Raw genomic sequence first — 15,682 nt, forward strand, 5'->3', positions numbered from 1 at the left:
ACATGGATGGTAGCTTTGTGGCTGCTAAAGGACATTGATATTTTCGCCCCACTCTGGTTTCCAAAAAATAAGAACAAATATTAATGTAAATCAGTTGGAGTCCATGTTGGAGCCTGTTATGCATTAGATCAGATATCTGATTGTCCATCCTAAATAAACCAAGGAGAGACTCATAAGCAAATACTATACGATAGCATTTTATTGAGAGAAATAAAGCCCACCTATGCACTAGGGGTGGTACGATTCACAAAATCCACGGTTCGGTTCGTATCACGGTTTTAGGGTCACGGTTTTCGGTTCTGTATGGTTCTTATTTTTTCTTTTAATCTTTAACAGAAATATACTTCAGCATAAATTAGCATATTGAATGCATGTTGCACAATACATGGACACAGTGGCAGTTCTATCTATTGTTTTATTTCCGCTGTCATCATAGGTAACATGAAATCCAAAATGTTCCCACACACCAGACTATATACGACGCTAGGGCATCCTCCAACTCCGGGCAGCCTTCCTCATCTCTCCCACTTGACATTTCTGCACGTGACGTGACCTGCAGCAGCAGCAGCAGCAGCACTCCGCACTCCACCTGAGGAGTGGTCGGCTCGGTGCCTCTCAAAATCTGACGAAAATCTTTGTCGATCAAAAAAACAGACAGATTCAGCAACTGTATGGCCTATTTCTCGCTTAAAATATTGTCAGAAACACGTTTCGGTGAACTATTTTCGGAAAATACGAGATCGTATTCAGAACGAGACGCCATTAGAGTCTGTTTTGAAATTCGGGAGCAGCAACAACCACGTGACGCGTTCGTCCAATCAGCTGTCATGTATTGCGTTCGTCGCGCTCATCCCCCTCGTCGTTTATATACTGTCTATGGTCATTTCCAGTAAGTGTTTTAACATAGGTGTATAAAGTGGGCACTACGGCAGTAAGTGGTTAGTGCACATTAACAGTGTACTGATGAACCGTGCGACACACACACGCTCCGAACCGAGACAAGCGAACCGAGCGGTTCGGATGTTTTTTCATGAACCGTACCACCCCTACTATGCACCTATTGTATATGACTTATGGTGCACACAAATATCTTATGTAGCATATATATATATATATATATATAAAATTTCCCCAAGCGGGAAGAATGAAATAAAATGTAAATCTGGTATAAAAAAGTCCCCACCCCCACTCTACAAAAATGTAGACGACCTTCAGCAAACAAAAACAACCTCATCCTCATATTTTTTTTCCCCTAAATTTTCCTACAGTCCCTAAACTTAAATGAACATGCATGTGTGCGTTTCACTTTTAAACAGGATGAAACATATTTTTCTTTCCTAATCTTCCTAATGTACCTTCTTTCTAGATAAACCCAGTGGAAAACGGTACAAGGAGCACTCTGTCCGACTCTGTGGGCATCTTCAACGCCATCAGTGGCACACCAACCAGTGCCCACCCGCATGGCTCAACCACCATACTCTGATACAGATATTTCACACCAGGCTCAAGTCTCCCTCACCACAAATGACTGACTAAACTACCTGCCAGTCAAGAGTGAAAAACAATTAGGACACATTTTAAGTACCGTAACACAACCTAAAGCCTAATGCATTGGTATTTTTTTTATCCTGCTATTTCTGTACATGTCATGAGCTGGAAATGTAATGTTCACTCCCTGTTATCAGTTGGCCCATAGTTCTTGTTTCCTATGGAGACTATTCAAAGATGTTGACTTGTGAACAGTGATTCTGTCCACTTATTGCCAGTTTTGGGTCATTTATCCAGTTGTATAGTTTGTTGTATCCTATGTAAGATGGCGTTAAGCACAGCAAGTGTGTATCCATACTGTGACTGACAACCTGATGTTATCTTAATTATCATTAAGCTCAAGGGATGTTTTAACAAACGAGGGACTTTATGCATTTGACCCAAATTTACAACTTATTTTTGTTGTTTTTAACTGTAGGGCTCCCATTTATGTACAGTGTTTGTAAGAGAGTGAATGAATAAATGCCACTGCTGTAACCGTACATACATTCTTAAGCTAATGCAAAATATTTTTTACAATTCCCTTGTCAATTATTTTCCATTGACACCCTGTTACAGCAGATGCATTTTTCTGTGCAGTGCAGAAGCATCAGTTTCTTTTATTTTACTTTGGACATTTGAAAGAATTATTCACTCTATTTTAGGCCAATCGACGTGTATAGAAACTGTCTAAAGCCAAGTGAACCACAATGTTTTAACCTATTTTCTGTAAAGAAAAGTGTGTGTGTGCAATATTTTCTATTGTTACCAAGGCTACCTACAGCACAGAAAACCACTCTTGCCAAAGACATTAGAAAAAGACTGCAAGGCACGCCAAGGGGGTTTGTTTCTTTGTCATGTAGATTCCTTTATCTGCGAGAGAAAAAAAACATTTTTACTTAATGACTGCTCATGTAAATATGTTTAAGACTTATAAATAAATAAAAACGGTAATAATACCTTCTTCCATGCCTTGCGTTTGTATGTCCATCATAAAGCTACTAAAATATCTCTATTTAACCAGAAAAGAAGCCGACCAAGATGAACTGGTGGAAAACCCAAATGAAGAAACTTTACACAGTTCAGGAACGTAGGCAAATTAAACATCCAAGATCAGGAGGGGACTGTCATCTAAGTAGTGGTCCAAAGTAATCCATGTAAGCAGGATCTGTGGATGCCAAATGTCTTTGTAATGACCATGTATGTACGTGCATCAAAACAGCTCTGTATCTAATTAGGTTGTGGGGACATTTGACCATCCTCTATGAGCAAAAGAGGATAGCGCTGCAGTAGAAGACAGAGGACCATCTCATCAACACATTGATTATGATCAGATCGGGCTCCTGGGAAATGGGTTTGGTCAGAGGGAAGTACAGATATGCATTGGAAAGTTAGGAGACAGGGAGACAGAAGAGGAAAGAAAGGAAGCCTTGGCATGGTGCTTGGCGCGGACAGGCTGGACACCTGTCTGTGAATATTGACACCAAGGTGGAGATTTTTAACTCCCAATATAAACCGCCCTAGATGTCTGTATGCCCTTAAAGGGAAGGAAGACAAGTTCACTTGACAAGCCATGGATGAGAGAATAAAGATAAAGATCACCATCAGAAAAAGACAAAAAGCCTTGAACACACAGGGTAAGACACGTGGGGAATGGGGGAAGAGAAGTATGAAAGTGCAAAGAAAAACCATTACAAAAATGAACTTCAGCATTTGAAAAAGGAAAACACAAAGAGGGTGGTGAGAATTAATAAACCCAACATCCACTTCATGATTTGCTCCCACAGACAAGCGCAGAAAATACAGACCGCTACGGAGGAGCAACAATCTCACACGTCCAGTGCTGGAAGCAGTGAGCAGTCAGACTGTACAATACACAACTGAATGGAACAAATGATGGAGAGCTGAAGTCTTTGGGGTTTGTTTGTGCTTGATTGTGTGTGTTGTATATTGTCATGTAATGATTTTTTTTATGATTGGAGTATAAATGTATGGGTATGTGTGTATGTAGATAAATATATATATATAGTTTTTATGATGTATAGTATAGATATATTTATCTTCATGCATGTAAATTATGCTTTTATTCAGTTGTAAACTGTGAGCATGAATGCAAATATCTCTCTATCTTTATCTCTTTCTCTCTGATGCAGAAGCTACAGACTCCCAACCATCAGTAAAGCTAAAGTATTGCCAGACGGTGTTAAAACAGGCATAGAAGGACTTACTTTAGTGAAATACAGAAGATGAGTGACTCATGATGTTTGGCTGTTTATGGCTGTATGTTATTGTGGGTAAGTTGGACAATTATGATAATGAACTTCCTGTAGTTACCTTCCTGAAAGTAAGTGTAAGTGTGTGTGTGTCTCTGTTTGTGTATGTGGATGAGTTGGCATTATGGTCAGTGTCAGAGTTAATGGAGCTGTATGTAGTGGTCACACTGAGCGGCTGCACATTCATTGGAGAAAAACAGCAGTGTAACCAGGATGCTGACTCCTGTAAAATCCCCCCCTCCGCTCTCTGTGTCACAAACACTCTGAACTGTGTCATTGTTTTAGAGATTTTGGCTGCTAAACGTGTCTGGCGTGAGTCCTGCTAGTGTGTTATGGAGTGTGTTTGTGCGTGTCTAGTTGGTGAAATACAGAAGAATTCAAGATTTATGTTGTAAGCTCGACCTTTTTAAGTTTTATATGTTTTAGTCACTGCTGTTAATATCATGAATGCAGCTTCAGTTCGCTCCTTGCATGTATTATCACATTCCAGCTAATCCCATTTTCAGTTTAAGTATTAAGAAATACAGTTAAACATTACTTCCAGTATCAGCTCCTGTAAAGAGACATATCATATTTATCTGTAAAGCAAGAGCCATAAAGTGATTACTGACTGACACACACAGCTGTGATTATAATGAAGAGAATGTACTGGGAGGTGGGAATAATAGTGACTTGCATGTTGGGAGGTGCTGAGCGCCATGTGTGTGAGCCACAGTCCAGCATCAGTGGGCGTTGCAAGAGGTTATTTAAGAAGCTGGCCAGGCCTCAGCTCGGTGTTCCTGTTGTGGATCTGGACAGAGGTCACAAGTCTCTCTGTGTCTTTTAGGGATTCAGTCAGACAAAGAACCCGAAGTGGACACACACAGCAGCCATGGCAGGTGAGGATGGGAACCCTGTGACTGGGGATGCTCAGGAACTCATCCTTACATTTTGGGATTACTTTTCCTGCAAGATTTTAGTTTTAGAGGAATATTCTCTGTTTATACTTATACAATATCTGACATTCACACCAAACCAGTTCATGTTTGTTTGATTGGTCTCATCTAACAATATTTCTGCATATTTCACTTTTGAGTTTTTTTTTATATCAGTTTAAATAATGTGTGACTTCATTTCTGCAGACAAAGACATTAAGAAGTCCAAGAAAAAAAATGTAAGTTCAACTCTTATTGCACTTTCTGTAGTAGAGTATTCATAAAAATGCAGGAAACAATATGCATGCAAGTTTTATACTTGCGTGAAGAACCTGCAGGCAAACTCCTTATTAGTCATTGTGGTAATATCCTGAAGTTTTTCCTTTTCCTCTAACAGGCTACTGTCTGTGGCTACCCAATAAGCATCTTTTTCATTGTGGTCAATGAGTTCTGCGAGCGTTTTTCCTACTATGGCATGCGAGGTGAGTTGATTTGTTCTGGATCTGATGCACTTTATACAGTCGCCTTTGAGTCCTGAAACAGCTTTATTCACATTTTAGGAAGCTGTTGCATTTTTCTTTTCCTCACCTGCACTCAGTGGTGAAACTGAGGTACAATTTTGAGGTACTTAAATAGGATTAAAAAAAAGTCAAATCTCCCCCCTGAAATGTAGGGGAGTAGAAGTAGAATACATTGTTAATACTCAAGTAAAGTGCATGTACCTCAAAATTATAGTTTAGAACATTAACATTAACTTTTAATACTTATTAAGTACATTTAGTTGACAATATTTCACGTGTCCGTAACTCTTACTTACTTTTACTTGTAATGGAGTATTTTTACATTGTTGTATTGGTACTTTTACTTATGTAAAATATCTGTATACTTCTTCCACCTTGTTCTGCGTCACCTTCCACCTCATTTTTACCCATTTGTCCTCCTCCTCCCTCCCCGTCTGCAGCTGTGCTGGTGCTGTACTTCAAGTACTTCCTGAGGTGGGACGATGACTTCGCCACCACTATCTACCATACCTTTGTGGCTCTCTGCTACCTGACACCCATCCTGGGAGCCATTGTGGCTGATTCATGGCTCGGCAAGTTCAAGTGAGTTTAAAATTCTGCAAATCCTTTTTTTTTTGCAACCATATAAAAAAAAAATGCATTTTTAATATAAAAATGCACCGAAATCCATAAACTGCAAATTGGCTTTATATACTGTTGTATTAGATTGGGTAGTAGAGTTGGGGGGTGGGGTTAAAATGTATCTCACATAATCAGCTTTTAAATTTCACCCTTGGATTTTTGACCCTTGTCTATCTTATCTTTATTTGAACCTGTTTACTCCTCTTCCTCCCTCTGCGCAGGACTATTGTATACCTGTCCATCGTTTATACAGTGGGACAGGTTGTCATGGCAATAAGTGCTATCCATGACATGACAGATAAAAACATGGACGGCACCCCCGACAACATGACCCTCCACGTGTGAGTTGAACACACACAACACTATGCGACAAAAATCCAACAGATACTCAGACGTTTTTGACATTGTGTCTGTGCTGTGCCCTCAGAGCTCTGTCCATGGTGGGTTTGATGCTCATTGCCCTCGGTACAGGAGGCATCAAACCCTGCGTGGCTGCCTTTGGTGGTGACCAGTTTCAAGAAGATCAGGTTAGATGTTGCTTACGCACGCGCGCACACACACACACACACACACACACACACACACACACACACACACACACACACACACACACACACACACATCCCGGTTAAACTCTTGTTTTTCTCCAATGAATGTGCAGCCGCTCAGTGTGACCACTACACACAGCTCCATTAACTCTGACACTGACCATAATGCCAACTCAACCACACACACAAACAGAGACACACACACACACACACACACACACACACACACACACACACACACACACACACACACACACACACACACACACACACACACACACACAGACAGACTGACTATGTACATGTGGCAGAGACAAAATGACACCTCTACAATCTCATGTACCCAGTACAACAGTCCTGCAATGAATACCTGAGGGCTAATTATTGTCACCTGTAATTTCGGATTTATTTACTAATAACCTCCAAGATCTTTCTTGGATAGAATGATGAAATGTTTTAAATATTTAAGTAAGCTGCTAGCATGACTGACTGACTGTTTCAGTCACAGCCAGACATTTGTCTAGAGACGAGCACACAATTGCAAACAAACTGTAGAGCACATTGTATTAAAAAAGAAAAAATGGTAGGCCTTATCTCACTGACTTAATTTCTCATAATGATGAGAATGAAAAATAGTTTTCCTTGTAATTTTGATACGCTTATTTCGTAATTATGAGATACTTTTCTCTTAATCGTAACATCTTTTCACGTAATTGTCAAAAAGGAGCTCAAGATAGGCTAGTTTTCTCATATTTATGAGATGCAGATCTTGTAATTATGAGATTCTTCTAATTATGTATCATCTTCTTACTATTCTTATGAAATAGCATGTATTATGAGATACGGAAGTAATAACAAGGTGAATGCAGTCCACTTATGTGAAATAGTTTTTCTTTCAAAAAAATTAAAATGTATACCAATGTATTTCCTATGAAGATTCATAGGAATTACTTGGAACATTTTCGGCAAAATATTTCCCATTAAGGAGCTTTTAATTCTTTAATTTATATTGTACAATACCCAATCCTCTTATGATTATACATGCACATCACAAGCAGGAGTATTATCTCTCTCACTGTCTTGCACATACTGTATGTACACACACCACACAGGCAATTAAAAAGACAACTCGCTCAGCTATCAGTCACATCTTGTCAGCACTTTTTGTATCTCTATTTGTTTCCAGCTAGTTGTGTATTAACTAATAACCCCTGGTACATCTGTCTCAGTGGCTTTATTACACTGTCCAAGGCCAGGGACAAAGATTTCCCAATTATATCAATGACTCTGGTGATACGAGATGCTATAAAATGCATCCAATAATCCCATAATTTTGGAAAGATGTGCGTCAGTGCTTTTTGTCCAGGGCTTGTTTAACTTTCCTGTGTCCAACAGGAGAAGCAGAGAAGTACCTTCTTCTCCATCTTCTACCTGTCCATCAATGCTGGCAGTCTGCTGTCTACTATCATCACCCCCATCCTCAGAGGTACGCTAACGTTGATCACAGAGCATAAAATACACAAGTGACTCACGTGTTGAATTAAAAACAAATGTGTGTGTGTGTTCTGTGGTTTCCAGCTCAGGAGTGTGGTATTCACACCCAGCAGAAGTGCTACTCACTGGCCTTTGGTGTCCCCGCTGCTCTCATGGTGGTAGCTCTGAGTAAGAATTTGTTTTCTTTTTCAAACGTGTAAGGAGCGGATCAGTACGTGTTTTTAGTAACGGTTTTAGTCATTGTTAAATGGGTACTGAACTGATTTTACATATGTAGGTGCGCTTACTCATAACAGAGTAACTTCCTGTAACTGTGTCACGTGGCCTCCAACACGGCCACGCCTCTTTAGGACTAGCGGCAGGTCCTGAGTGGATTGTTCCAATGGGAGAAGTGAACGTGAACACAGATTATGTCCGATTCTTTCGCCCCATATTCAACGTAAATATTGGACGCATCTTTCAGATATCTCCTGAAAATTCTGACACTAAAATGGCATTTCTCAGACAAACAAATCAGGAGAAATGCCACATGCCACTTAGTTGCATTATGTGAATTGTAGGATCCAGTATTTTTAGATCTTGTCAAATACCAGGGACTAAAAGTCAAGATATTTCCACCTCTGCTACTTAAAGTTTGTCTCTTGTGCATCTCCCTAATTTAATTAAAGTACATTGCTAATGTAAATAGCTGGAGTGCACCTTTAATAAATTATTTTTTATTGATTTTAATTGCTAATAAAAAGGCCATTTGTGAGGACAGCTTCTGGGTTGCCAGGTTGCAAAACATGTTATTGGTGACTTATGTCTAAAACATTAATAAATTAAGAATGAACTATTAATAAACTAGTGTGTTATACCTTCTAAATCCTTTATAAGCCTCTTTAAAGTGTGCCATGTAAGAAAGGTGTAGCATGAATATTTATAGTGCATTTCAGATGATGACATTCTAACAATGACCTCCTTTATTTTCTGATAAGTTCCTGTTGCTGTTTTGATGACATATGTTAAAATATATATTTGGTGTGTGTGTGTCTGTCTCTCTGCAGTTGTGTTTATTGTTGGAAGTGGTATGTACACTAAGACTGCCCCTCAAGGCAACATCTTGGTGAAAGTCTGCAAATGCATCGGGGTGAGATGAATATTTTTTTACTCCTGAAGGTTTTCACCTTCGAAAATGGAGGTGAATGGTTTTAAATAGAACCTAGGAACATCACATTTATTCAAACTTGAACTTTATAAACTTTCAGTTACAGTTCAGAAAACACAATGCATTCCAATGTGAGCAAAATTCACATGGAGTGTCCTCTCTGCTATCTGTAGTTTGCTATCAAGAACCGCTTTAGGCATCGTGGTTCTGAATACCCCAAGAGGACCCACTGGATGGACTGGGCTGAGGAGAAATACAAGGTAAGTTCAGTTTACATGCACAAGTAAATGCAAATACAAACAGTACAACCAGTGAAGTTCAAATTCTAATCCTTTTATGTTTGGCTCCAGAAACTCCTGATTGCCCAGGTGAAGATGGTGGTGAGGGTGCTCTTCCTCTACATCCCTCTGCCCATGTTCTGGGCTCTCTTTGACCAGCAGGTAACTACCAATGTTCGCCTTGACACTTACTGTATGTAACTGCAATTAATAGCCCATTCTAATAGAAAATAAACTGAGATAATGCATACCCAGAAGTGTACTGGCCTACAGACTAAAGAAGAGCCATGTCTCCTCCACAGGGTTCGAGATGGACCCTCCAGGCGACCACCATGAACGGTAATTTTGTAAGTGGTTTTTGATATGTCACACCTTGTGATTGCAAACCCACAGAAATAAGATTCTGTCTGACTTCCTGCTTTTTTTTCTCAACAGGGAATTCTCACAATCCAGCCTGATCAGATGCAGGTAAGACACTTGTGTTGATTACACTTTGCTTACTTTGCTCTGGCGTTTCTTGATGCTCGTGCCGACTGACTGAGAGTGACTCGCCTTCTTCCCACCAGACTGTCAACCCTATCTTGATCCTGGTTTTTGTACCATTCGTGGACAGTGTGATCTACCCGCTGATTGCCAAATGCAAATTGAACTTTACGTGAGTTTATTTTTGGAAAATATTACATTACTTATTAGTGTATGTTAACTTTGTATAAAAAATTTCGCAGACTTTCTTTTCATTAATTCTTGTCTTTGTTTAGCGCCTTCTAAATAGTAAATACGTTATGTATGTACGTTATGTTTTTTTCCAGCACAAACTCAGCTAAAAGTCTGACTCATCAGTGTATCAACTAAACAAAGTGTCAAGCTGCCAGCAATACAAGAACAATTACACATGTACCTAAAAGTTTACAAACCTTTAGTAATAATCACTCATAAAATCACTATAGACTATACACACAAATACAGCAGAATAATGTAAGGAAGAAAACTATAATACAGTGTATTTACATGTAGGGATTATTATCTCAACTCGTTTTTGTGCCTTTTTCATTTAAAGTCTATGTATGCCTGTAAATCTTTGAGAATATTAATAATTCAAAGTTTTAAAAATGTCTTTAAAAAATATTTTATGGTCCACAGACATACATGAAATACTGTGTGAAGCTTGTCAGCTTGTCTCTAAGTGATATATAAATAATCTTACTATAAGCTATTAAGCATGTATAAGCAGTATATAAATGCTTTATAACACACTACGATGTAGTTATAGGCCATTTTGAGCTTTTTTGAGTGTTTTTCCAGTTATCAACTATATTATTGTGTGTTACAAACCATATATGAATTGCTTATACTGTACATACACTGCTCATAACTGCTAAATAGGGAGATTAAATAAAGTGATGTCGTTTTGGCCTCCTGAAAACATTGTTCCTTGTGATCGAATATGGCGTAGAGACATATTAAATTAAGTAAGTGTGTGTGTGTGTGTGTGTGTGTGTGTGTGTGTGTGTGTGCGCGTGCGCGTGCGCGCGCTGCAGTCCGTTAAAGAGGATGACTGTGGGGATGTTCCTTGCTGCTCTCGCGTTCATCGCTGCTGCCCTGGTCCAGATTCAGATTGATGTGAGTGTAACACATTTAAAAACGCACATTGGACAACTTAAAAAACCACGCATTACTTTATGAAGCACAATTCACTCACCCAAATCCACATTTCTCTTGTAGAAAACCCTGCCTCAGTTCCCATCAAGCAATGTAGGCCAAGCGAAGTTCATCAACATGATTAACAGAACGCTGGACATAGAAGTTGGAACCAACAAGTTTAACCTGCAGCCTTTCACGGTAATCGCCCCAGCATGAGACACAGTACACTGACACTATTTATCCAAATGCACTAAAGCTTAGTTTGTCTGTAAGTAACCACACACACTAAAGGTCTTGTGTAAATAAGTATCTTTTCTCCTACAGGCCAATGAGGATTACCTGAACTTTAATGATCCATTTGAACTGACACTGGGGCCTAATGCAACTTACCCAGTCAGTTTAGTGGATGGCAGTCGTAGCACCGGGGTCATTGTTCAGGATGGGGCCCAACCCATGCCTATATGGGTAAGCACACCTGCTAGATTAAATTGGTTAAAGGGCAACTGAAATGATATAGTTTTCTGTCTGTCTGCTGCAACTAGGGATGGGGTAGCGTTTTATATCGAACCTGAATCTAGGTCGGGTAGGTAGCCAAATCTTTTTAGGTCATTTGTTTGGTGGGGAATCAAGACGTCTCTCAGTTAAAAAAAGATGTACTGTTTTTATTTCACTCAGTGTCCTCCCTAACTAGCCCTACCTAACGCACTTCTGATGGGTCATAAGTGATGATTGAGAGGGATTACTTTTGTATAAGTCTGTACATTGTTGTTGTTTTTTAGGAACATCCTACAAATTATACTTTCAAGTACAAAATTGTGGAGACTCTAAAGTATTTTTCTATCTCCAGTTTATGGACATCAAATCAAAGCCGGAACAGGGCGCTAATGCTATCAGGCAAGTTTCAAATTTGTTGCAGAAACATATAGGAATGAGTTTGTATACTGTAGGAGGCTTAAATCTAATGCACTGTAATTTTTTTTTAATGTAACAAAGTGATAGTGTGCCTGTGTACATTTATTCTTAGATAACACACACAGTAAAGCTGTCACGATTACTTTACGCCTGCTAATAGTAGACTGGTAATGATGATGAATCTGTATGATATTATCATCAGTGGTTCCTAACCTTTTCTGGTGACTCCTTAAAACAAATCAGTATCTACTTGGGACCCTTTGTCACATAGTATGGCCTTAAGCAAAGACTTTATTATTTTTCAGATTGTTTCATTTAATAGATGTTTAAAGTACCTAGAGTATCCAGTATTCAGCAAGAAAAAGGCCAAATTAAGATAAAAGTCTGCCTATTTTTCTTGTAATATAAATATGTATTTTGAATCATTTTCTGCCCCCTCGAGTTTACCGTGGGATCGTGGGGCGTCCCGACCTCCAGGTTGGGAACCACTGCTTAAGATGACTGTTTTGGCTACACAGAATTCTAAATGAAGACAAAACTTCAGATTGTTTTATCACAACTTGTTAGATTTTTTGAGTTGATTTTTGTTAGAAAATAATTACATGCATGAATTGAGCAAGGGTGCTTTTGATTATAAATTCAACTTTTGAGTCGTAAGGAAAATAATGTGTTTAATCTTTTTTCAAATGTTACATTTACGGTCTCATTCCAAGACTGTCTCACCTATTGTGTTCTGAATTCTCCCTCCACAGATTTTTGAATGGTTTTGACTCAGTTTTGAATGTAACAGTGGGTAACCTGCAGTTTGGGGACATCGGCAAAAACAACATGTCAAACTATGTTGCGTTACCACAGGGACTGTAAGACTGATTTCATTATATATGTCACATACAGTAATACTAGAGAAAATCTTGTGCTCTGACTGGGGTTTTTCTTGTTATGGCAGTGCACAGTTCCGGATCATGAATGATGTTGGTCAAACATGTATCTACGATTATAACCTGGGCTTTGGCAGCTCTTTCACCTTCATCATCCCGACATCCTTCACATTTGGATCAGAAGTAACTCATGAATACATTTTGAGGCACAATTCTAGCTTGAATGTCATTTTTTTGGATTACGGTAACACATCTTGGTATCTGGCTATGTCCTGTAGTGCGGCCTGAGCATCCATCCAGTGACTGACATCATGCCTAACACCATCCACATGGCCTGGCAGATTCCTCAGTACTTCCTCATCACTGCAGGAGAGGTGATCTTCTCTGTCACCGGCCTGGAGTTCGCCTACTCACAGGTACAAAGAGCTTTCCTCACATATCTGACGACAACTGAAAACACAAACATCTAAGTGACATTGGATAATAAAGTCTGTCCTAATGTTAATTTGGCCAGAGACACAAAACACAGATATATTGACTTGATGTTGCTATAGTATTTAGTTGTACTTGAATCTCCCTTTGCTGTCCAGGCACCGAGCAACATGAAGTCTGTGCTGCAGGCTGGTTGGCTGTTAACTGTTGCCGTCGGTAACATCATTGTGCTCATTGTCGCCGAGGCAGCGACACTCTCAGATCAGGTGGGTGGATTTTATATAAACCATTAGTGCACACATATCGTCCTCACGGACCTTGGGCAAGTTCCTTTTATTCAAAATAAATGCTTACAAGGTATCTTGTATGATATAACTGGCTGTATATAATACTTCATATTCAACATGAGAATTGGTTTCAATCTTCTCATCCAACTCTCAGCAAGAAAGCAACTAAACATAGTTCTCAAAATGCAACGCTATTGCTTTCAGTTTAGCTCCAAATTAACACTGTGTGTGTGTGTGTGTGTGTGTGTGTGTGTGTGTGTGTGTGTTCGTTCGTTCGTTCGTTCACTAGTGGGCCGAGTACATCCTCTTCGCCTCTCTGCTGTTGGTAGTGTGCGTCGTCTTCGCCATCATGGCCCATTTCTACACCTACATTGACCCGACCAAGATAGAAGCCCAGTTTGCCGAGAAGGACCCTAAAGACAAGGAGAAGAAGAAGAGGAAGAGTGTGGAGATGATCAGGAAGGACTCGGTTGAGCACTGCAACGAGGACAGGAAGAGTTCTGACTCCAGCTCTGACGAGGAGGAAAACAAACAGACCAAGATCTAAAGCTTCTCCACGGCTTTCCAAATGCTGCTTGGTTCTGTGTTTCAGGCCTGAGTCCAGGGCACTGCTGGGCATGTAGTGGTTAGAATGAATGGATGATGTGAGTGAAATGGTGCTGAAGTTGGCAGAACACAGACATCGGGCTTAGATGGTTAAGCTCTTGGTGGACAGTGTTAGTGAAGGATCTTGGCAGGGATTATTCACACTATGATCACCATTTTGGCTCAAAATCTTAAAAGAATACTCCGTATTACTCATATAATTAAAATCCCTTGAGATTCATTGGTTATTAATTTGTGCTTCCCCTGTTGTAAATCTACAATGAATTATTTTGCACCGTGTAGCAACATTGTTGTAATTTTAGTTTCATAGGCTTTTGTAATGTACTGGATTACACATACAAAGAAAACATTCCAACATTTATATTTATGTCCAAATACAGGGTTGTATGTATTGTAATATATTGTCACAGTTTTATATATATATATATATATATCAAACTGTTTAATCATATTCCATATTCAAACTTGGCCTGGGAGGATACTGCCCTGTGATAATGCTGCTTGCCAAGGTCTTCAAGAAAGATGCCAGGAAGATGTTGCTGTCAATAAAGGTTGTTGTTTCTTTAACCTATGCTATGGCAGTATGTTAAATACATATCCTTATTTTTTATTGATTTTAAACAACCAACAGTCTTTCAACATATGTATTCAAATACATCAAAAAGATACGCTTCTTGCCCACCTCCCAACAACCCACCCACAAACTTGAGCCATCTGTTAATAGAAAAAAACAATAATAGTAATAATACTGGTTTACAATGAAAGTAACAAAATAACACTAAAACAAGCAAACCAAAAACACCAACAACAAAAACGTATACATGAGTGTACAGTCTCACTTGTTATTGTGATCTTTAAGAACATAGGTTACTAGGTCTTGATTCCAAAAATGTAATGAATGAATCCCATATTTTATGGAAAATATGGCTTTTGTGTTTAATGGCATATGTAAGCCTTTCAATCGCTATACATGAGGATAGTTCATTAATCCATAGGGTTACAGATGGACAACAAACACTTTTCCACTGTCTAGTAATAAGACGTTTTATGTGTAGCAAGCAGAGGTTGACCAGTTTGTTTTCATATGTTTTAAGAGATAATGTTTCCGGGATAAGGCCAAGGATACAGATTTCTGGGCGTACAGGAATTTCTTTCTGAATGATGCGGGAAATTATCTCCATTATACCATTCCAAAATGTTTGAATATGTTTACAAGTCCAGATACAATGAAACAAAGTTCCTTTCTCTGTCATACATTTCATACAAGTGTCCAGAATGTTAGGGTTAAACTTATGGAGTTTTTCGGGAGTTATATATGTTCTCATGAGCCAGTTATGTTGAATTAACCTCAAGCTACTATTAATAGTCATAGTTTGTGCTTGACAACATGCCTTTTCCCATTCTAGCTCTGTAATGACTGTCTGAAAATCTTCCATCCAGGCCATTCTCTTATAGTCTGAGGACTCTCTTGATGACTTAAGCAATTTACTGTTTACTTTTGAGATTTAGCTCGGGGATTGGGTGTTACCAGTTCTTAAATACCATTTAAAGTAGGGGGTTGGTATGATTGGTTCTTAGAATGAACAAAACTCTGTATTTGAAA

General features: G+C 39.1%; 2 protein-coding genes across 7 annotated transcripts in view; both read left to right on the top strand.

Annotated features, from left to right (window-relative positions):
- The window catches only part of dock9b (dedicator of cytokinesis 9b), a 56,951-nt gene extending 54,460 nt beyond the window's left edge, over positions 1-2,491 (top strand). For all 6 annotated transcript variants that reach the window (XM_078243670.1, XM_078243671.1, XM_078243674.1 and 3 more), the window contains exon 52: positions 1,367-2,491. In XM_078243670.1, the coding sequence (XP_078099796.1) occupies positions 1,367-1,483 (117 nt within the window). In that variant the 3' untranslated portion in view covers positions 1,484-2,491. The remainder of the gene's footprint in view (positions 1-1,366) is intronic.
- A 1,234-nt stretch (positions 2,492-3,725) lies between these two features.
- On the top strand, positions 3,726-14,329 carry slc15a1b (solute carrier family 15 member 1b). The gene is made up of 24 exons (XM_078243518.1): positions 3,726-3,821; positions 4,627-4,678; positions 4,922-4,953; positions 5,112-5,196; positions 5,676-5,817; positions 6,078-6,197; positions 6,284-6,383; positions 7,800-7,890; positions 7,983-8,066; positions 8,945-9,027; positions 9,219-9,305; positions 9,396-9,485; positions 9,626-9,670; positions 9,759-9,791; positions 9,890-9,978; positions 10,862-10,943; positions 11,046-11,162; positions 11,289-11,429; positions 11,812-11,858; positions 12,629-12,736; positions 12,823-12,937; positions 13,033-13,170; positions 13,345-13,452; positions 13,763-14,329. Exons 1-24 carry the CDS (start codon positions 3,810-3,812, stop codon positions 14,018-14,020), a joined length of 2,259 nt encoding a protein of 752 aa, XP_078099644.1. The 5' UTR covers positions 3,726-3,809; the 3' UTR covers positions 14,021-14,329.
- Positions 14,330-15,682: the final 1,353 nt, after the last annotated feature.

This window comes from Sander vitreus, chromosome 24 (genome assembly GCF_031162955.1).
Source record: "Sander vitreus isolate 19-12246 chromosome 24, sanVit1, whole genome shotgun sequence".
Taxonomy (NCBI): Eukaryota; Metazoa; Chordata; class Actinopteri; order Perciformes; family Percidae; genus Sander; species Sander vitreus.

Coding starts and splice junctions, on each gene's coding strand:
- slc15a1b (XM_078243518.1), top strand. Junction 9,979..10,861: donor AAATGCAAATTGAACTTTAC/GTGAGTTTATTT, acceptor CGCGCGCTGCAG/TCCGTTAAAGAGGATGACTG. Junction 13,453..13,762: donor CAGCGACACTCTCAGATCAG/GTGGGTGGATTT, acceptor TTCGTTCACTAG/TGGGCCGAGTACATCCTCTT.